General features: G+C 43.7%; 1 protein-coding gene across 3 annotated transcripts in view; it reads right to left on the bottom strand.

Moving 5' to 3' along the window:
* The window catches only part of Lars2 (leucyl-tRNA synthetase 2, mitochondrial), a 94,142-nt gene that overhangs the window by 28,838 nt on the left and 43,948 nt on the right, over window positions 1-21,356 (bottom strand). For all 3 annotated transcript variants that reach the window (XM_052186873.1, XM_052186871.1, XM_052186872.1), the window contains exons 8-11: window positions 13,795-13,902; window positions 13,305-13,464; window positions 4,208-4,312; window positions 1,582-1,697 (exon numbers count right to left, since the gene is read on the bottom strand). In XM_052186873.1, the coding sequence (XP_052042833.1) occupies window positions 1,582-1,697; window positions 4,208-4,312; window positions 13,305-13,464; window positions 13,795-13,902 (489 nt within the window). The remainder of the gene's footprint in view (window positions 1-1,581; window positions 1,698-4,207; window positions 4,313-13,304; window positions 13,465-13,794; window positions 13,903-21,356) is intronic.

Genomic DNA, 21,356 nt, shown 5'->3' on the forward strand with positions numbered 1-21,356 from the left:
CATTTAGTTGTAATATCTGGGATAAGACTCAACCATTAGGTTGTTAGTTTATTTGTTATGTCTCTTGAGACAAGGGTTTCACACAGATCAGGCAGGTCTCAAACTCTATGTAGCACAGTATAGTCTTGAACTCTAAACCTTCCTGTCTCACTTCCCAAACGTTAGGATTATAGGTGTGCATCAGCACACATTTCTTCCAAGTGCCAATATTTTAAAATACTTTCTGAGTGTTTCTACTGTGTTGTCAAGTTTAAAAATGAACATTCCAAGCCGTGCTCTCAAGTTTTAATGTGCACACAAATGGATGACTAGGGTAGGGCTGGGAGCCAGAGTCCTAACAGTGATGTCAGAACCATTAATCTAGGGACCAGACTTTCAGCAGCAAGGCTCTAAGTCAGTAATTCTCCACAGTGGTCCTTGGACCAGGACCACCACCATCACCACCACCACCACCAGTACTACCAGCAATACCAGCACCAGTATCAATACCACCACTAGCAGCAACACCATGCAAATTTTCTGGAAACAGAACTTTTGGAAAGAGTCAGGATGTGTATGGCTACACAGTGCTTTAACAAGGCCAGCATGATTCTGATACACGCTCAAGTGTGAGACTCACTGCTTTCAGTCACTTCCCACTGGAGCCTCCCATCCCCAAACAGCCTCCTCCACCAGTTTCTAGTTCATGTAGCTGGTCTTTTCTCCCCTCTCCATCTCCTCATCCCGACCCTGTTTACCCCCTAAAACTAGATAGGAGAGAGAGAAGGATGAAGGAGAGGGGAGAGAGAGATAGAGATCCCTGAATCTAATTTCTTTCCTTTTGTTTCTTCTTTGAGCACAACTATTAACAACTGCCCCTGAATGACCAACAATCACCCGCCCCACCTATCAGGGCTCTAGCATTTATATACCCTCTGAAAAGTTTCCAGAATTTAAAATGTCACACAATTGTGAAACTATCTACTGCTGGCAAAACCATGCCTCTGCTACAGCATGAGGCAAGTCACAGTCAGCTGCTTCTGACAGTCCAAAACAGCCCCACATCCCTACACCTGGAATTAAATGAAAGCACATTCTTATGAAATTTCTGTTTTTTTTTTTAAGAAACAAAAATTCCAAAATTGTTACTACAGGTTCAGTTCAGCACAGCTGGAGTTCATGTCCTGCCAAATATACCAAATCAAACAAGAGATAATCTTGTTTAAATACTGAGTGTTTATATAAGGGTCTGTAAACTTCAGTTAAACTAAATAGTCTGTAAACTCATGTTAAACTTTAGATGTAAACAGCAAATAATCTGGCGCAAGCCAGCATCTTTCCCAGGAAAGAAGAGTCAGTTACAGTCACCTCTTTAAGAAGCGAAAAATTCTTTGGAAAGATCATTTCTCAAGCAAGATTCTCAAACGAAGTTGTTCTAGGCTTGGCTAAGGAACTTCTAGGTGTAGAAGAACAGTCTTTGTTCTGAGAAACCAAGCAGGGCTGGGCCGCCAGGGTGAGGGAGGGTGGAAGGGTGAGCTGGGATAGGACTCTGTGAGAGCATGTCTCATCACACCCATCTCAGGCCCAGGCCAGGGCACCAACCTCAGCAGATCCACTCAGTCTCTCTGTGCCATCTGGTGACGTTTCAATGACCTCAGAGTAGGGTAGGCCCAGAGCCTGGGCTAGTCTGGTGTCCTCTGAGCTGGTGCTGGGGATTCCTGTTCAGAAGGGAAAAATACAAAATATCAGCTTCTCTTAAGAGCTCAAAACAAAGAATCATGCAGCACTGACATGTGGTGTTAGCTTCATAGATGGTCCCTTTTACCTCGGAAGACAAAAGCCACATCAAACCCACTAGAAAGTGGGATGCAGACTTAGAGAACCTGACACCCTCACACAACTGTTAACTTGTTGGAATTATTTTCCTTAGGTCTTTTTCTCTGGTTTTCCTTCTTCTTAAAAACATAGTTGCATCCTTCAAACCTACCATCTATGCCATGTAAACTATACATTACAAGTCAGAGGAGAGCCTCTTGACTCCTCCCCCAGTGGCTTCCTGGTGGGAAACAGTGCTGGCTCTAACAGTATTTTAATTCCCTAGAAAGATCCCCCAAGTTTGGGCATTGAAAGCTAGTGTTGGAGTCTATGCTGTGTCCCCAAGAACACCAGAACATTCTGAACAGGCATTTATTCTTCAACCCACACATATCTCCAGGAAATGAGGTGGGGCACAAGAAAATCACCCAGAGGGTTAGGACCTGCTGTTCTGGCTTCAGCTGAGCACAGAAGCAAGCTTTGGTGGCTGGTTCTATAGGAGAGGGTTCTGAGTGTGGTGCTGCTGACAAAATGGGCTGTTCTGAGCACGGTGGCATAGGGAGTATTCTACCCTATTCTGGCTCCTTTCCAGATCACTTCCTCAGTGGTGACAAACAACATATCTCCTGGTGTGGGTTGCTCTGATGCCAGATTTTAGTATTGCTGTTCTTATGAGAGAGGGTCTCTGGGAGAGGCAGCAGGGGTTCAGGAAGATTTGCCAGCAGGGCATGGAGGAGGTTAGACATAGTGGGAGTGAGAGAGAGGTAATGGGCCATGAGGTTTTCCTCACTGTTTACTCTGACTGGCTGTTTAAAACATCTTACTAATTATAAAAAAGCATGGTCGTGTAATGGTCAGGCGTGCCTTGCGTGCTCAGTGCCAGCTTTCTGCTTTGACAGCTCTTCAAAATGCTTCATCAGAACTGACATGAGGTCGCTTTAGTAGAACTGTTGTTGCAGCAGCCCAGGAAGGGTGCTGCCGTGCAGGCTGCTGCTCTGCTCTGTGGTGTGAACGGGATCTCCATTCACAGGAAAGCGGGTCAGAGGGTGCAGAGGTGTGTCCTGAAGGCAAATTTTTAGACAGGGCTGTCATTAGGTACTTATCCTTTGTTCTCTTTCTGCCCTAGGACAAGAGATGAGTATTACTCATAAATAAGGTTGCCAGTAACAAAATGTCTCTCTCAGGTGCCTCTGCATACTGTGTCATGACCCTTTCTTAAGGAGCTCAGATTAGCCTCATCAAAAACCCAGCCCATATGTGCTTGGAACTCCCATCACTGCCCTTGCTGGCAGTTTGGCGAATTTTATTTTGTTTGGTTTGGTTTTATTAAGATAGGATCTTACTATATAGCATGGGCTGACTTCAAACTCAATATCTCCCTCCTCAATGCTGGGACTAGATGCCTGAATTACAACACTTGGCTTGGAGTTTGAAATTAGATTTTTAGTCTGTGTTGTATTATCCCCATATCATGTGTCTAAAACTCATGAGTCATGAGCATAAGCTTTTTAAATTCTCAATAGCAACCAGGATGACATGAAACACCTAATATGTGTTCCTTTAAAAAAGGGAACATTTGTTTATTTATTTATTTATGTATTTATTTACTTAGCTACTTACTATTATTGTGTGTGTGTGTACAGGCACATGTGGTGGTTTGGAAGATCACTTTCAGAATTAGGCTCCAGGAACTCCACTCAGGTTGGCAGGCTTGAGCGGCACGCATTCTTACACACGGAGCTGTCTTGCCACTCCCCTCCCCTCAGCATCCCACCCTGATGCCTTCAGATACATAGTTTTTGTTGTTGCTGTTTGTATACTTGCTTTTGTTTTTTAAAGATGTAGTTTTGCTCTGTTTTCCGGGCTTTAAACTTGTGATATGGGATTGGAGAGACAGCTCAGTAGCTAAAAAAATTGTTCTTCTTACAGAGGAACTGGGTTCAGTTCCCAATGCCCACATGACAGCTTAAAACCATTTGTAGCTCCAGTTCCAGAATATCTGACTCCTTTTGCCCTCTACGGGTATATACATAGTAGTCAGGAGAAACACTCATACACAAAAAGTATCTTTAAAAAAGTTAAACTTGTGATCTCCCTGCCGCAGGCTTTGGAATGCTAGGAATTCAGGTGTGCAGTACTGTGAATATGTAGTTCTTAACTAAATGATGCATGGAAGGTGGGGGCTGGGTGCAGCTCATGGTAGAATGCTTTGCCAACAATGTGTGATGCACTAAATATGATCCTCAGCTCCAAAAGGAAGATTTAAAAAAAGGGAACACAAATTTTCACTGAGAAGCAAAACCCATCACAGAATCACTAGTAAACTCCTCCAAGGGACAGCAAGAGCTGTGAGCCCTCTGCCCTTAAGCCTGCATACTTTAGTAGCATGTATGACACCTAAACAACCACATACCTATTTTTGAATCTAGAGAGCCTTCCAAGTCAGGGTTAGCCATGATGACGAGGGGGACCTCCTGCAGGGTGAGCATGTTCACAGCCATCACTGGTGTGAGACAATCTGAAAACAGAAGGAGACCTGTCAGTTAGACACACCCTAGAGCAGACAAGCAGGAAAAAATATGACATCTTCCATGCTGTGTGCTAATTGCTAAAGAACCAGTCCTTTGAAGCATATTAGCAGGTAATTTACACCAATGGAAATTAGAAGATTAAACAAGGACAGGAGAGAAGTTTTGTCTACCTATACACACAAGCAAAGAAGTGGGAAGGGTGTTCTGAGTTCCAGATGGAAAAGCATCTCATTACCACCTTTTACTCTTCAAAAGTATCTCCAGCAGTGAGAATAAAACACACAAAACCTTCCCATAGTGAAAGGAAGAGATGTGAACTTCTAAAGCAAGTGGATGATGATGTGGCTAGCAGGCAGAGAACAGTGGCGCAGAGAGCAGAGAGAGATTTCTAGACATCCACAGATACAACAGTTCCTTCCCACACATGCTTGTCTTAGGAGAAACTCGAGGACATGTGTTCTTGAAAGAGGGAAGTCTAATGGAAAAAGAGACAGGAAACAGGAACCCAACAGAGAAAAGTCACAAGAACATTCAAGAAAGAAGTTGGAGGGATTGGACATACAGCTGAGGCCCAGAGGGTCACACCAATTCAAACCTGAACCAAACCAAACAGCATGTGAAGTATCTTTAGGAAAAAGAGGGAACTTGTAAGATTGTTTGGAAGGCTGGAATTTGGAGGAAACTGTATCAAGAGTTTTATACAGCTATGGAGAATGTAGGAAGATTCTGCTAGAAATTCAAAGAACACAAAGGAAATGAAAGGAAGAAACACACATAGAAAGAGACTGAATTTTAGAAAAAACAGAAAGTTACCTAAGAATGATAAAGTAAGGCCTGGTGGTGCACATCCATAATCCCAGCACTCTGGAGGCTGGGGCAGGATTGGGAATTTGAGGGTAACCTGAGATATACAGTGAGTTCTAGACTAGTCTGGGCTACACAGCAAGAGTCTGTTTTAAAGGTAAGCTAAGAGAACAATATAATCAAAGTATACATGACTCAGTTATGAATATTTATGAGGCAAATTGTAGAGAGAATCTCTTGTAAGTATTACCCATAAATAAAAAAATATATGGACAATGAGTTTAGGCAGGAAATAGGAGATGGGACATTCAGCAGCGATAAAGAGAACTCGGGAAAGAGTGAGAGGCATGGGAGATTTGAACTGGAATTCTGAGAAGACAGCAACAAACCAGTTGTTGCTGAACTCAGGATAGAATAAAAGGGAGATCTGCCTCAAGACAAACGTAAGAAGACAAGGAGAGGTAAACAGCCATATAGCTGAACCCAGGTTAGAATAAATGGGACAATAAGTGTAAGTCAGAGAACAAGCTGATATTTATGGCCAAGGCATTTAATAATCAGCCTCAAAAGAGCTATCATTCTGGGTGCAGGGGCTGGAAGAGAAAACTGATTTATTTTTTATTATTATTTATTTATTTATTTACTTATTTTTACAGCAAATGACTTGCAATTTACCCAATCAGTGGATTATTATGAACAAAGTTTACTACAAGAACAGTAGCAGGGAAAGAGCCACACATGTAGACATCCTCGGAGAATATATGGACAGGAAGCATAAATATCCAAAGTCCAGAGCAAAGAGAGAGGCACAAGAACAGTTTCTGACAGATACTTTAGTTTAACTATGTTTATTGTATCAACATTAATAAGAGACACGATTGCTTGGTCCTTGCAATTTACAGTTCTTGTTTCAAACTTTCATACAGTTAATCTACAAGCCCACAAATAAACGTCAGCCCAAGAATTAGGATTTGCATTTCAAAAAGGTAAAGGCAGGATCCAGGAAGAAGGCAGGGCAAAGTGGCATTCAGGGTAGGCTTTGGAAGTTGAGGTACAGCCAGCACTCTGGATCCAGTTGTTAAAGCCCTGTTGCTGGAGCCTGTTGAACTCCACATCTCTAAGCAGGCATCCATATTTCTAACTCCATACTGTCTTTCTCAAAGACATATGTATTTGCAAATTCTGCAATTATGACGTGGCGTTAGGAAAAGGGGACATGAGGGGGCAGAATAAGAGCAAAAGCTAATGTGGAGAATGGAAAGACAGTGGCACAGCCACAGAATGCAGACGCAGGCCTGTCGGAAAAACAGCTCTGGGTGCTAGCTACCAGCTGACCACTACATCCACCTCTGCCAGTGACTCAGCAACAGAATATTTAGTTGGCTACACAATCAACAGCACTGTCCAGCATCCTTTGCAGCTAGGTATAGCCATGGGTTATATGCAGAAGCAACTTCTAAGTCACAGCCTATCTAAAATTAGAAAAAGTTAAGCTCTTCTCCCTAGGAACTGTGCATTTTTAATGGACATAGACAACATGTAGGGCAGCTTGGAAAACTCCAGGGGGACAGATAAGGGATACAGAAAGAACACTGGCTCTGACCACCTCACATGGTAGATTTATAAACCCACTCAACTTTATAAAGGCAAGAAAGAAATGCCTGGGTATCTAGACTGCCGTGCCACCAAGTCGTGCCACCAAGTAACACACACCTAAAAATTTACAAGCAGCTGCATAAAGAGGCCACTGTTAGCTGCAGTTACATTGTTAGTACTCTTTAACTTCATAAACTATGTTAATCTCTCTCTCTCTCTCTCTCTCTCTCTCTCTCTGTGTGTGTGTGTGTGTGTGTGCGCGCGCGCGTGCGCGCCTGGAGATGGAAGCCAGGGCTCATATGTACTAGGTAAGTACTCTATCACTAAGCTATAGTGAGTCTTATCACTTAGATTTACTTTATTTCTTTTCTTTTTTTAAAATTATTTTTAGGGAGAAATGGCTCAGTAGTTAATAGCATTTGCTGCTCTTCTACAGGACCTGAGCTCAGTTCTAGCATTCCATAATGCAGCTCACAACTGCCTCAAACTGAAAGTTCTAGGGGATGCCCTCTTATTGCCTCTGAGGACACATATGGCATAGACATTACACTTTAAAAATTAATTATTAGAAAGTGGTAAAAATTAATATTAAATGTCTTATCATTTTATACTTGGTAAATTAGAGAAAACTTTAAGTAGGGTCACAACTGCTGGGTAGGTTGCAGTAAGACTCACCTACCACTGGTTCTGCCATCATAAAAGGATAAAGCCCTTTCAGAAGCCAATGAAAGCAACACTGGATGGAGCTGAAAAATGGTCATACTGTTGAAAAAAATCTACTCTTGAACATGTTTCCTCAGGAAAATCTTTTTTTTTTTTTTTTTTTTTTTTTTTTTTTTTTTTTGAGACAGGGTTTCTCTGTATAGCCCTGGCTGTCCTGGACCTCACTCTGTAGACCTGGCTGGCCTCGAACTCAGAAATCCGCCGCCTCTGCCTCCCAGAGTGCTGGGATTACAGGTGTGTGCCACCACCGCCCGGCTTCCTCAGGAAAATCTTATAAAAGCAAAAGCCATATGGGCATAAGTGTTCACAATAGCTGTCTTCTTCAAACATACACTCAGGCATAGAGACACACACAGACACTCATACATAGACACAGTAAAGACACACACAGACACAGACACTCAGATAAAAGCACACACACAGACACCTACACAGACAGTCACAGACACATAAACATACACACACAGGCATAGACACACACACACACATACACACACACAGAAATGATCACAGACAGAGACACACAGACACACATACACACCTACTTTTTCCTCCTGGTGCTAGGGGTCCAACCTAGTGCCTTGTAGATGCTAGGCAGTACCTACGCAGCACTCCACCATTGAGCAGCATTATAGTCCTACATTAGCATCTCCATTATAGCCTCACACATGATATGCTACACATCTGTAATATCAGCACTGGGAGGCTGAAGAAGGATGGCAAGTTTGAGGCTGGTCTGGGGGTTACACAGCAAGAGCTGGTCTCCAAAAACGAGGGAGGAGCTGGAGAGATGGCTTAGTAGTTAAGAGCACTGGCTGCTCTTCAGAGGAAGGGTTTAGTTCCCAGGACCCACAAGACACAGCTAACAACCATCTATAATTCCCAGAGGACCCAATGCCCTCTTCTGGCCTGCACAGGTACTGCATACATGAGGTACACGGATATACATTCAGGTAAAAACACTCATACAACACATGCATTAAGATAAAAATAAATGAAATTTGGGGGGGGGGGAAGAGGTAGTGGAGGAGGAAGAGATGTAAAGCAACTGTTTACCCTAATTAGTAAGATCTAGTATATACTATGGTATAGATAGGTTTAAAATAATTAAGAGACAGACAGCTCTGGAACTTGGAAGGCATCACACAGACATCCCCAATGATCTATGTGATTTCCAGCCCTTTCTAGCCATAGCTAATAAAATAACACTGAAGCCTGAAGTGGGACACATAAGGAAGGGTTCTTTGAAAAGTTGGGTGGATGGTGTTTTGCTGGGGCAAACACATGAGGAATGTTTAGCTGAAGCAGACACAGGTGAAAGGATATTCTGCTAAAGCAAGAACGTGAAAGGTCACATGATGAAGGATTCTTTGATAATAATATGTATGTATTGGTCCTCCTTATATTGAGTAGTTGAGCTGTATTTGTTGGGACTTTATAGAGAGAAATGCACCAAAAACTGGTGGTATGCTGCAGTTTCTTATCGCTTCTGTGGACTCGGGCTGATTGGCAGAGTGATGCCAGCTGAGACAGACACGCATGCTGAGGCAAGACCCATGGAGGACTCGTGATGCTTGGAAGGTATAAATAGGACCTGGCGGACAGGCATGGAGGCTGAGCGAGGCTTGCTTATAGAGCTAGCTGTGCAATGCTTATGGTGTTGCGTCTTCTTCACCCGGCTGAGAGAGGTACAGCCGGAGAACTTCTCCTGGCCTCCCTCTGATCCCTCCTGCTGACTCAAGCCGAGGCTGAGGCCTGGCTGTCCATGCTGGGTGGTGTCACCACTGCTGACTCCTGTTTGCTATCCTTACTTTACCCAACTGACTTCTGATATCCAGGAAATGTTGGATCGAGCTGCTGCTGCTGCTGCCCTGTGAAATAAACTGCCAATTTCCAGACAACACAGATGTGAGTTACTCCAAAGAACCATTTCTAAACAGGTCCACTTCCCCCATATCCTTTCTTTTCCACTACCTCTGGTGGGTGATGGGCTACAAGGGAGGTTAAAGCATTTAAGAACCATTATTAAAAATAAGGTTTAAAAAATTCAAAGTTACACGAGCCAGACATGCCAGTGGAGAAAAGGGAGGGACATCAGTGATCATGGAAGTCAATTCCCAGAATTCGAAGCATGCACTATACTTTTTCTTATAAAACAAACAAAGAAACAAACAAAAAACCTGCACCAAGTTTGCCAAGCAAAATTCCTATACATTTAGCCAGTACATCAGTAATCCCATCAGCCAAGCCAGAGGTCAGGGAGGTGCCCTCTGACGCACCTCCCACCTGCTTCTCTGAGATGGTTCCTCTTCTTCACTGGCTCTCATTGCTCTGTCCTCTTTTATCATTTTCTCCTACAACTACTGCGATCAGCTGACCCCCCGGTGAACACTCTGTCCCTCAAGCTTTACCTTGTCCACTTGAGTCAGCTTCTTACAGCTCCTTGGGGTTGTCTTCTCCTCCCAAAAGGACCACCTAAAGTCATCGAACTCAAGGACCAGCCGTCTGCTCAGTTAAGAAAACTCTACAAGTACTGCATCTTTCCATAGTGTTAAGGATATATCTGGGACTAGATTCCTTTATTTGGTTATTTTATGTCACCAGGAATTGAACCTGTGCACAGACTAAACAACCGAGATACATTCCTGGCCATGGGACCAGATTCTTGGTTGTTTATGGCAAATCAGGAGCCAGTTTTCAGAAACCAACTTAGTAAAAGCTAGAGTTCGAATGGTAAAATTTAAACTGAAAGTGACAGACTAAGTCCCCTGTCCTATCACGATCCTTATGGTCACTACTTTGACACTTACTGCTCTGGAATCCTGATAATGAAGGGAAGAGTAAGCCAGCTGGCAATGGTAAGCAGTGACAAGAGCTGAGGCTGAAGTAAAACCCGCAGGCTGCAGGAGAAAGAGGAGGCATGGGCTGGGCTGACAGCAGGCATGGGTGTACAGCAGGGAGGGGTTCATAGCAGATGTGAGAAAACTGCACTGCACGCCATACACCACACTGGTCTGTATGTGACCATACAATGTCACAAGACAAAATCAGAGTCTTGATGTACTAACTTAACTGACTTACAGACTGAATGAATTCAGACTGACTGAAGTGACATTTCTATTCTGAAGGTCAGAACTGGAGAAGCTCAATGCCAAGTACAGTATTCCGCAAGGAACTGCTTCAGGATTACTGGGGGGGAGGGGGGAGGGGGCAGGGTGCGTGTCAGGAGCTCTTCCAGATGGAAGGTTACAAATGTCTTTCAGTTTGTCAAAATGAAATGACTGAGCCAGTCTGGTGCACTAGCACCAAAGTGGTCTCAAACATGTGGCTGGTCACATGCACTCAGATACTGTGGAGGTTTAAAGAAGGATGATTCCCACAGGCTTGTAGATTTAAATGTTTGGTCTCCAGCTGTAGAACTGTCTGGGAAGGCTTAGGAGGTGAGGCTTTGTTGGAGGATATATTGTCATTGGTGGTGGACTTTAAGGTTTTAAAAGCCCATGCCATGGTCAGTTAGCATTCTCATTCACAGTCTCTCTCTCTCCCTCCCCCCCCTCTCTTTTTCTCCCTCCCTCCTTCCTCCTTCCCTCTCTCCCTCCCTCTCCCTCTCTCTCCCTCTCTGCGTCTGGATCAGGATATAAGTTCTCAGCTACTGTTCTAGCATTATGTTCCCTTCTATCCAGTCATGAACTCATTGTCTGAAACTGGAAGCCCAATGAATAAGCTCTTCTATAAATTGTCTTTGTCACAGTGTCTTAGCACAGCAATAGAAAAGTAACTAAGATAGATATTCTTCAGTTTATCATGTGAAGGTACTTTGAATTTATGGTGTCCTTCATCTCAGGGACTGTAATCTTTTATAACTTATTAGTTCATTAATTATTAAAATTACTTTATTATGTAGTCCCAAATGAACTATGAGATGGGGGAAATGTATGAGCTGGTTACTTAAATAGTATTTAGTTTTTCAATATTTACTTTTCAATCATCATGGCCTCAAGGAATCTTAAATTACTCAAAAGTGTAAAAACTGAATTTTCCCTTCAAAAAGTTGAATTCTTTCTTTTCTTCTTGTTCTTCTTCCACCTCTTCCTTCAGCAGAGTAAAGGAAAAAAAAACAATTTATCTGGATTTTGTAGTCTCTGGGTATGGTTATAAGGGTGTTTCCAGAAGGATTTAACAGAGCGAGCGGGTAAGACTCACCCTGAATGTGTATGGCATCTTTGCATTAGCTTGGGGCCTGAACTGCATGAAAAGGAGAAGGCAGCCTGAACAGCACCTTTCACCTTTCTCTCTGCTTCCTAACTGTCTAAGTCAGTGTTCTGTTGCTGTGAAGAGACACCATGACCATGGCAACTCTTATAAAATAAAGCATTTCATTGAGACTTGCTTTCAGTTTCAGAGGTTTAGTTCATTATCATCACGGCAGAAAGGAGCACGGTGGCAGGCAAGAGTGGTGACAGAGAAGTAGCTGAGAGCTACATACATCCTTATCTGCAGGCGGAGAGAAAAGATACTGGGTTTAGCATGGGCGGTTGAAACCTCAAAGCCCACCCCAAGTGACACACTTCTTCCAACAAAGCCACACCTCCTGAGCCTTTCAAATAGTCCCACTCAATCCCACACTCAGGAGGATCTGAGTTCCAGGCCAGCCTGGTCTACAGAGTGAGTTCCAGGACCACAGAGAAACCCTGTCAGGAAAAAATCAAAAATAGTGTTACTCCCCAGTGATCAAGCATTCATGAGACATGGGCACAGAGGCCTTAAAGGGACACATGGGATTTTAACTTGCATCTTTTCTCTATTTTGATATATAACAAAAAAGGTGGAGACAAGTGGTAAGACCTGCCTTGTACTGGGACGTCTTCTGCCCTAAGCCCAGAGGTGCTTACACTCAGGACTGTGAAAAGCCTATGTCTAACCCAGGAGGCTGGGCCCCCAGCAGGCTCGTAGCTAGGGCAGGTGACTAAGTTGCCCTCAGTGCACTCAGGAAACAATCACTGTCTGGAGCAGAAGTAAATTGTCATGACACTGCCTCTCCAGTCTACATCATCCAAAGCAGTTTGCGACCTCAATAATTCAGATGTGAGATCCAGATTAAAGTTAACAGTGTAAGACGCATAAGGATGAGATTTTCGCAGAAAATTTTAAGCCTTCACCAGAGACCTACTTCTAGTCAATAAGGTCTTCCTTTAGACCTCCAGGTTCTATACCTCAAAATCCCTCTCTGGGTAGTTGCAACTTTATGTTTAATCAAAGGTGTGTGGTCCTCCCTTTGGCACAGAAAAGGCCAGGAGTCTCAGTGATAGATTCATTGCCAGAGTTCTTTTTATAATTTTGAATGTTTTGAAATTTTAGTACATTTAATAATTTTTAGGGATAAGTGTGTGGGGGGGGGTCACAATATGTGTGTGAGCGTAAGTCAAAGGACTGTGGGGTTGGGGTCTGCTCCCTCCTTCCACCATGTGGGAACTCAGGGTTGACAAAAATAAGCACTTTAACCACTGTGCCATCTCAGCATTCCTTTTTAGTAGTTTTATTTCTTAAAGGAATTAAAAACTCAGGAGATGATTCTCTCCCCCATCAGAAGAGAGTTTTAAACTGACACTAAACCAAAACTAAAGAACTGAGCTTCTGGGCAATCTTTGGAAGGGCCTAAGGGAAACTCAGGACAATCAATCTAATGTTCCAGAACTGTTTTACCTCAGGTTTTAAGATTTTAAAAACAGTAAAAATTACAGCTAAGGTGAAGAACAGATGATAAAAATAGAAAACACAGGAAGTGTGTGGGTCTAGTGAACTACTATCCAGCTGAAGGAGGTACCCTCATAGTCTGTGCTACATACCATAGCTTACCTCTGCCAGGGACTAGTGCCTTCTGCAAGGCTTTCTTCAGAGAGCTGCAGCCGTGTAGAAGCCCGTGGCTAGGAGAGATGGCCACATGGGAGATGCCATAGATGGCCTCAGGGGTGGCTGTATATGCTGTCAGTTTCTCTCCAGTGTCTTGTCCATCAACCTGGCAGATGAAACATGATATTTTATTTTCAGTCCTCATCTTCCTAAGTTCTGGGGCTCCCCATGCCACACAAACAGCCATGGCAGCTTCTGACCACAGGACCAGGAATGTGTGCAGAAACAGAATGGAGAATCCTTGGTCAGTCTCCACTCCTGCACTCAGCACCAGGCACTCCAAGATGAAGATAGAGAAAGCATGCTCAGAAAGATGCCTTCCCAGTTCTCTTTCTGCTTGTCAGTGCTGCGGTCTGGTGCAGAGCTGCTGTGTATTCAGAGTTCCAAAATACAAACGAGATCTGTGGGCATGAATGCTGTGCCAGTGTCTTATCACCTTTAATGTGAAGTCCAGGTGGCAGCCCACACAGTCCCCAATCCAGTGGGCCTGCATGCCTTTTATTCCGTACCACTCTGGGAGGTCTGCCAATGCATCCTGCATGGCCTGGGGAAAGAAAAAAAGAAAAGAACAGAAAAGTAGCAAAGGTCCTATGACAACAAATGGTGTGGGGCTTGAGGAAGAAAAGGTGGAGACATGGAAGAAAGTTCTGGATGTTAGACTTCCTCAACACTCTCTCATTCTGCTGTCTTAGTCGAGGTAGCAAAGCACAACAGACACTCAATTCACAACATACCTAAGCAAGATCTAAGTGACCGACCTCTGATAAAGGTCTCATGGACGAAAGCTAGTAGACAAAGACCTCAATTTACATCTTTGCTGTATGTATTTATAGCTTCTCTCTCTAAGTCTGGGGGTCAAAAGGAGTTACAGATCTGCAGATGAGCTCCACCTCCTCCACCTCTCCCCATCTCTCTCTGCCATAGAACTTTCCAGCTGACTGCTTCCAATTCCCACAGAATTTTGTATCACCCTCCCCAGAATCACTGGGCCATTCCTCCTTCTCTCCTTTTCCCTTCCTTATTCTTCCTGTTCCTGCTCTAACTCTTCAAGTGTTTTCTCTCTCTCTCTCTCTCTCTCTCTCTCTCTCTCTCTCTCTCTCTCTGCGTGTGTGTGTGTGTGTGTATGTGTGTGTGTGTGTGTGTGTGTGTCTGTGATTTTGATAGAGGGTCTTACACAGCCCAGGCTAACCTTGAAATTCCAGTCTTCCTGCTTCCCCTTACAGTGCTGATCTTGCATGCTTGGCATATTGGCAGCCAATGGTTTTGATTTATTTATTTTTCTTCACAGATTGCATGCCAGGGATGGGAAAGCTCCTGGTGGAGGTGCTTAGCTTCAAACATTCAGATGGAAATGAGGCCCAAACATTAAACTAGGAAGAAATATGAATGTTTTCACGTGCTAATTCTAGATAGGTGCTTGCCTAAATCTACGCAAATTTATGAATATTTTTACAAAATAAAATAACTTTTTTAATTGGCCAATGAAACCAATACCTTGAAGCACCAAACAAGCTCTTTTCAGTTCTGGGTGACACTCACTCAGCTTTTGCTAGCCACAGCTGTCTATACGCTTTGTGGGGGCTGCAATTACGGAGCCATTGGGCAGCGGTTCTGGTCTCATCTACCCACGGCAACTAGTGCAGGCAGCTCCTCCCCATCCCTGCCAACCACAGGTATAGAAGATCTCTTGGCTCACAGCATACAGAAGTTTGAGGGAACACTACGTTTTTAGACTTTTTTTTATAAAGCGGTATGAAATCCTGAGGAAACAGGTTTGGTGGAACATACGTTGAAGGCTAAGGCAAGATGAACTAGAGTTCAAGAGACCCTGTGCACAAATACACACAAACAAAAGTGTCTACAAAAAACCCCATAGCTCTCATCTCTCAAGGGAGAAGAGATGGTTTCTTCTGGAGTAGAACCAGAAACAGAGATTCAGGTTATGTCAAATCCCATGTTCCAGTGTGGTAACATTTTGATGACGTTTTTATAGCAACAGAACAGAAAGTCATAAATCGAGGCACTTCTTACAGGCACTGGTCCTAAGAGCAATGGGGCAGCTGCAGCAGAGTGAGAAGGGAGCTGCTTTAGGCCACACCCATTTGACAGAATTTGCAGCCCTTTGCTTGTTTGAATCTGGAGGCCTGTTCATTCATTCCAAAGAAACGAACTCTATTTATACTCTGCCAAGGATTTACGTAATGGACACGAAGATGCCAGGTCAACTACAGAAAGGGCAATAAATGGCTACTAAGAGGGCTTGAGGTACCCCAAGAAAACTTGGGTCTGGATTTGCAACATCTTAACCTCTCTACAGGTCTGTTTTTAATCAGTGAATTAGCAGCTTTCATTCACAAAAAAAAAAAATAAATCTAGGGAAGCCCATGTCAGAGTTGGAGGAAAGCATCTCCCTCTACCCGACTCAATGGACCCTCAGGCACGGTGCAGTTTGGAAGCTATTTATTAACTATTCCCATTTAATAAGGGAAGTTAGCTAAAACTGATAACAGGAATGGGGCCTCCCACACAGCCGACTCCTTGCCTTGTACCTGGAAAAGCCCGTTCCCCACCTCCCGTCATGGGTGACATAGCACAGCTGCCCTGAGATACCACCCACACTGCTCTGCAGGTCTAGCTTGCACTGTCTTTTCTCCCACTCAGCTCTCTTGTTAGCCAGTGGCTGAGTTCATGCTTGCCACTCACAGTGAACAACTCTGAAGGGCAGCTTGAGAGGAAGCAACAGAACACACTGCACAGCAGCCTTTAACAAAATAGTTTTCTGTTCCAGAGTTCTGTTTCCGAGTTCAGAGTCTTTAAACCCTGGAACAAAAGTGCATGAAAGGGCTCCTGGACAGAGCCTTGCTCCTAAACTGAGCAGATGGACACTTGGGGCAAACACAGAGCGCTGAGGATCCCTGTGGCAGAAAGCTCTCAAGCCGAGCCATATTTCAGTGCTCGTTCCTCCGCCACCTGGACTGCAGAAGCTAAAAAGCCATGTCCATTTTGTACTCTCCCTTAATGGTGAGGGTGGCCACGTGACACAAAACATGGATGTAATTCTATGGGGTTGGAGGTTGTCTGAGAAAGCTCTTGCTTTCCAGATTGAAAAGGACTCATTTGTACTGCTCCTGTTGCTTCTATCTTGAATGGAGATGTGGTATCTGGAGCTGCAGTAACCATCTAGCAACCATAAGATCACAAGCACGAAGAAAAGGCCAAGAGGAACCCTGGAAGCCAAGTCTGTTCCCAGCAACTGTTTCTCATTATGAGGGGAAAGTAACTTCCTACTTGCTTAAACCACCACGACTTGGGTTTTCAGTTGCTTGCTACTGAAAGCATTCTTAGTTGATCCAATGTCTTATCCTTATATGCACAACAGGACTTCTTTACTAGTTCATGATAATTTCTATCATACCAGGTGTTCAGGATATCCCATCTCACCTAAGTGTAGATTCTACATGCTGGGACCATTTGAGTCTAGATTCTGCAGGCTGGGATCATTGCAAAGCATTTGAACTGGCACCTGTAGCCATCCTGACCATTCCACAATGTTTTTATGAAAGCACAGTTATGGGGGCAGATGAGATGGCTCCATGGTTACAAGTGCTTTCTGCTCTTGAGCAGACCTGGGTTCAGTTCCCAGCACCCACTTTGGATGGCTCCCAACCAGGTGCAACTCCAGTTCCAAGGCATCCAGAACTTGTGGCCTCCTCAGGCACATGTACTCACATGCACAGAGCCACATACATACAGATGATTTTTGAAAATGTTTAAATCTTTTCTTTAAAGGCTACCCCATAATTCTGATATCACTGCCTTCTTTACAATATTTCATGATTTCATATGGCTCTTATGCTGAAATCAAAATGTGTAAGAATTAATGCAGCCCCTAATTACCTCTGCAGACCTACTTTGAGTCTTCCCACATGGCTCTCAGTTTAACATACACATTCCATCTCTTGCTTTTCACCCCCATGTGGTGATTTGAATAAGAATGGCCCCTACCCTACAGATGTTCAAATACTCGTCCCCTAGGGAGTGACACTATTAGAAGGCGTGGCCTTGTTGGAGGAAGTGTGTCATTGTGTGGGTGGGCTTTGAGGTCTCATATCCTTAAGCTACATCCAGTGTGGTAGTTTCATTCTGCTGCCTGTGGATCAAGATGTAGAACTCTCAGCTCCTTCTCCAGCAACCATGTCTGCCCGTGTGCTGCCATGCTTCCCACCATGATGATAATGGACTAAACCTCTAAAGGTAAGCAGCCCCAATTAAAATTATTTCCTTTATAAGAGCTGCTGTGGTCATGGTGTCTCTTCACAGCAATAGAAGCTCTGAGACACCCATCACACATTCCTCACTGCACAGAGTTGGCATTATATCTATTCCCTCTAACTTATCCCTCAACAGCCCAACACTGAAGCTTTTGATTCAGATGTACTCAGCTGGTCCAGATTCTCAGTCAGCTCAGTGTTAAAGGTGGGTGGCTTCTGCTCTCCAGAGATTCACAAATCACCTTTTCTTTTAAGTCCTATTCATTTATATAACAAATGCCTTCATGTTATCAACTAACTTCAACTTCGGGGTCTATGTCCATTGGGTCACAGTATCTTGCTTTTTTAAAAGGTAGTAATTTTGCTTGTTTTCTTTTTCTTTTTTTTTTTTTTAATTCGATATATCTTTTATTTACATTTCAAATGATTTCCCCTTTTCTGGCCCCCCACTCCCCGAAAGTCCCATAAGCCCCCCTTCCCTCTCCCTGTTCTCCCACCCACCCCTTCCCACTTTCCTGTTCTGGTTTTGCCCTATACTGCTACACTGAGTCTTTCCAGAACAAGGGGCCACTCCTCCGTTCTTCTTGTACCTCATTTGATGTGTGGATTATGTTTTGGGTATTCCAGTTTTCTAGGTTAATATCCACTTATTAGTGAGTGCATACCATGATTGATCTTTTGAGACTGGGTTATCTCACTTAGTATGATGTTCTCCAGCTCCATCCATTTGCCTAAGAATTTCATGAATTCATTGTTTCTAATGGCTGAATAGTATTTCATTGTATATATATATATATATATATATATATATATATATATATATATATATCACATTTTTTGCATCCATTCTTCTGTTGAGGGATACCTGGGTTCTTTCCAGCTTCTGGCTATTATAAATAGGGCTGTTATGAACATAGTGGAGCATGTATATATTACATGCTGGGGAATCCTCTGGGTATATGCCCAGGAGTGGTATAGCAGGATCTTCCGGAAGTGACGTGCCCAGTTTTCTGAGGAACTGCCAGACTGATTTCCAGAGTGGTTGTACTAATTTGCAACCCCACCAGCAGTGGAGGAGTGTTCCTCTTTCTCCACATCCTCTCCAACACCTGTTGTCTCCTGAATTTTTAATCTTAGCCATTCTGACTGGTGTAAGGTGAAATCTCAGGGTTGTTTTGATTTGCATTTCCCTAATGACTAATGAAATTCAGCATTTTTTAAGATGCTTCTCCGCCATCCGAAGTTCTTCAGGTGAAAATTCTTTGTTTAACTCTGTACCCCATTTTTTAATAGGGTTATTTGGTTTTCTGGGGTCTAACTTCTTGAGTTCTTTGTATATATTGGATATTAGCCCTCTATCTGATGTAGGGTTGGTGAAGATCTTTTCCCAATTTGTTGGTTGCCAATTTGTCCTTTTGATGGTGTCCTTTGCCTTGCAGAAACTTTGTAATTTTATGAGGTCCCATTTGTCAATTCTTGATCTTAGAGCATACGCTATTGGTGATCTGTAAAAAACCCAGGATAGCTAAAACTATTCTCAACAACAAAAGAAATTCTGGGGGAATCAGTATCCCCGACCTCAAGCAATACTACAAAGCAATAGTGTTAAAAACTGCATGGTATTGGTACAGTGACAGGCAGGCAGATCAATGGAACAGGATTGAAGATCCAGAAGTGAACCCACACACCTATGGCCACTGGATTCTCGACAAAGGGGCTGAAAACATCCAATGGAAAAAAGATAGCCTTTTCAACAAATGGTGCTGGTTCAACTGGAGGTCAGCATGCAGAAGAATGCGAATTGATCCATCCTTGTCTCCTTGTACTAAGCTCAACTCCAAATGGATCAAGGACCTACACATAAAGCCAGACACTCTGAAGCTAATAGAAAAGAAACTGGGGAAGACCCTTGAGGACATCAGTACAGGGGGAATGTTTTGTTTTTCAAGACAGAATTTCTTTGTCTTGATAGCCTTTATCTTGTATAGTCTTAGCTGTCCTAGAACTAGCTCTGTAGACCAGGCTTGCCTTGAACTCACAGAGGTCTGCCTGCTTCCACCTCCCTGAGTGCTAAGATTAAAGGTGTGCACCATCACCACTGGGCAAATGTAGGAACATTTATATTACCTGTTGGGCACTGCAGATGATACTCAACAGGGATGTTGGATCGCTCGACTCCTCTTGCATCTATTTTATTCTAGAAATTATATTTGACCCCTACAGAGGCTTACTTTTAATCTTTAGTAAGGCCACTCTGTTCTGTTTTTGTCCTCAGTCATAGGGTGTTATCCAAGCTTCCAATTATGGCCTTTGGGAATTCAGTGTCTCTCTTAGCCAGGTGTAACACACAGGTTTCATGTGCCTCACAGCCCTGGGTCTGCTCTCCTACCAGAGCCCCAGCCCATGCCAGCATCAGGGGCTCCCCCTCTTCTCCCAATTTTCAGTGCTAACCTCCTAAGAGCTTTTTCAATAAATCTGCACAGGAGTTCAGCAAGAACCAAGAGTTACCATAGCAACTCACCGTTCTGCTGAACAGTTGAAAATTCACAGCTGACAGTTTAAAGAACAGTGCCCCTGGTCAGGTTATTACATTTCCACCTAGAAGCAGAGGTCAAAACATAGGCGCTAACCAGGTGTCCTTCCAATACTGCCATCAGAGTTTCATGGCATATCATGAAGGAGGACTGGCACCCCTCCTTTCCAATATGCCATCAGAGAGTATCTAGAGGGGAGGGAGAGGAGAAGAAATGAACCCTCCACTCAGGAATATGCTAGACCTAAGGCTAGCCGAGAGGGGCTGCACAGAAAGCTATGCTCTCAGCTTTGCTCTCCTCCAGGCAAGCTAACAAGCTCTTTTGAACCTGTCCCAGATCCACACCCCCGGTCAGCTCTATCAAAATGAACTAAAAGGAAATGAGCCTCCCTGCAGATAGCCTTCAGAGGGAGGACACTGAGGGTCTGCTGGGCCAGTGCGATGGGATTTTGTTTTGGTCCAGAAGTTGCCTAGGACTGTGCTTTCTCTGCACACGAGCTTTATATACTATATCTGACCTGAGTTATCTGCAGATGAGACCCAGACTTTGGATATACCATAGGTTGTGTTTGAGACTCAGCTAAAAACAGAAGCACTGAGTATTATACACATACAGAACTCAGGACTTTATCTGGGCCACTGTGACTTACTAAGGAACTGTTTCATGGCTGGCTGTCTTGATCTCTGAACACAGAATCAGCCAGGAGTGCTTGAAGCAACATCAGGTCTAATTGCTCATCTTACTTACCAGGAAGCTGAGGCCCAGGGCAACTTGTACAATTAATCAGAGGCATGGGAGAGATACATCTGGAGCTTCGGACTGGGCCCAGCTCACTCCTACTCTGGCCTTCCCTGCTGGGGAGCAGTCAGCTCTTCACTTCTGGGCTACTATAAGTGATGGCAGAGAAACTTTAACTCAAGCCCTCTGGAGCCTCACAAAGACTCATTCCCTTTTCCCTTTTTCAATGTGTAATTGCAGATAGAGTTACTGCTGCTTTTCGACAGCTCACTGAAGAAGAACTGTAATGACCTCCAGGTATCTTTCTTGTTAATACTTCAAAACCCTTGCCCAGCACCCTGTGTGTATGTGAGCAACACTGGGGCTCTCTGCCTCCCATGTCTTAGGACCCTGCTTAGGCTCCTTTAACAGAGTAGACAGTGTGTTATACCCACTCACTGGGCATTACGGAGAGT

Source organism: Apodemus sylvaticus, chromosome 7, assembly GCF_947179515.1.
Source record: "Apodemus sylvaticus chromosome 7, mApoSyl1.1, whole genome shotgun sequence".
Lineage (NCBI taxonomy): Eukaryota > Metazoa > Chordata > Mammalia > Rodentia > Muridae > Apodemus > Apodemus sylvaticus.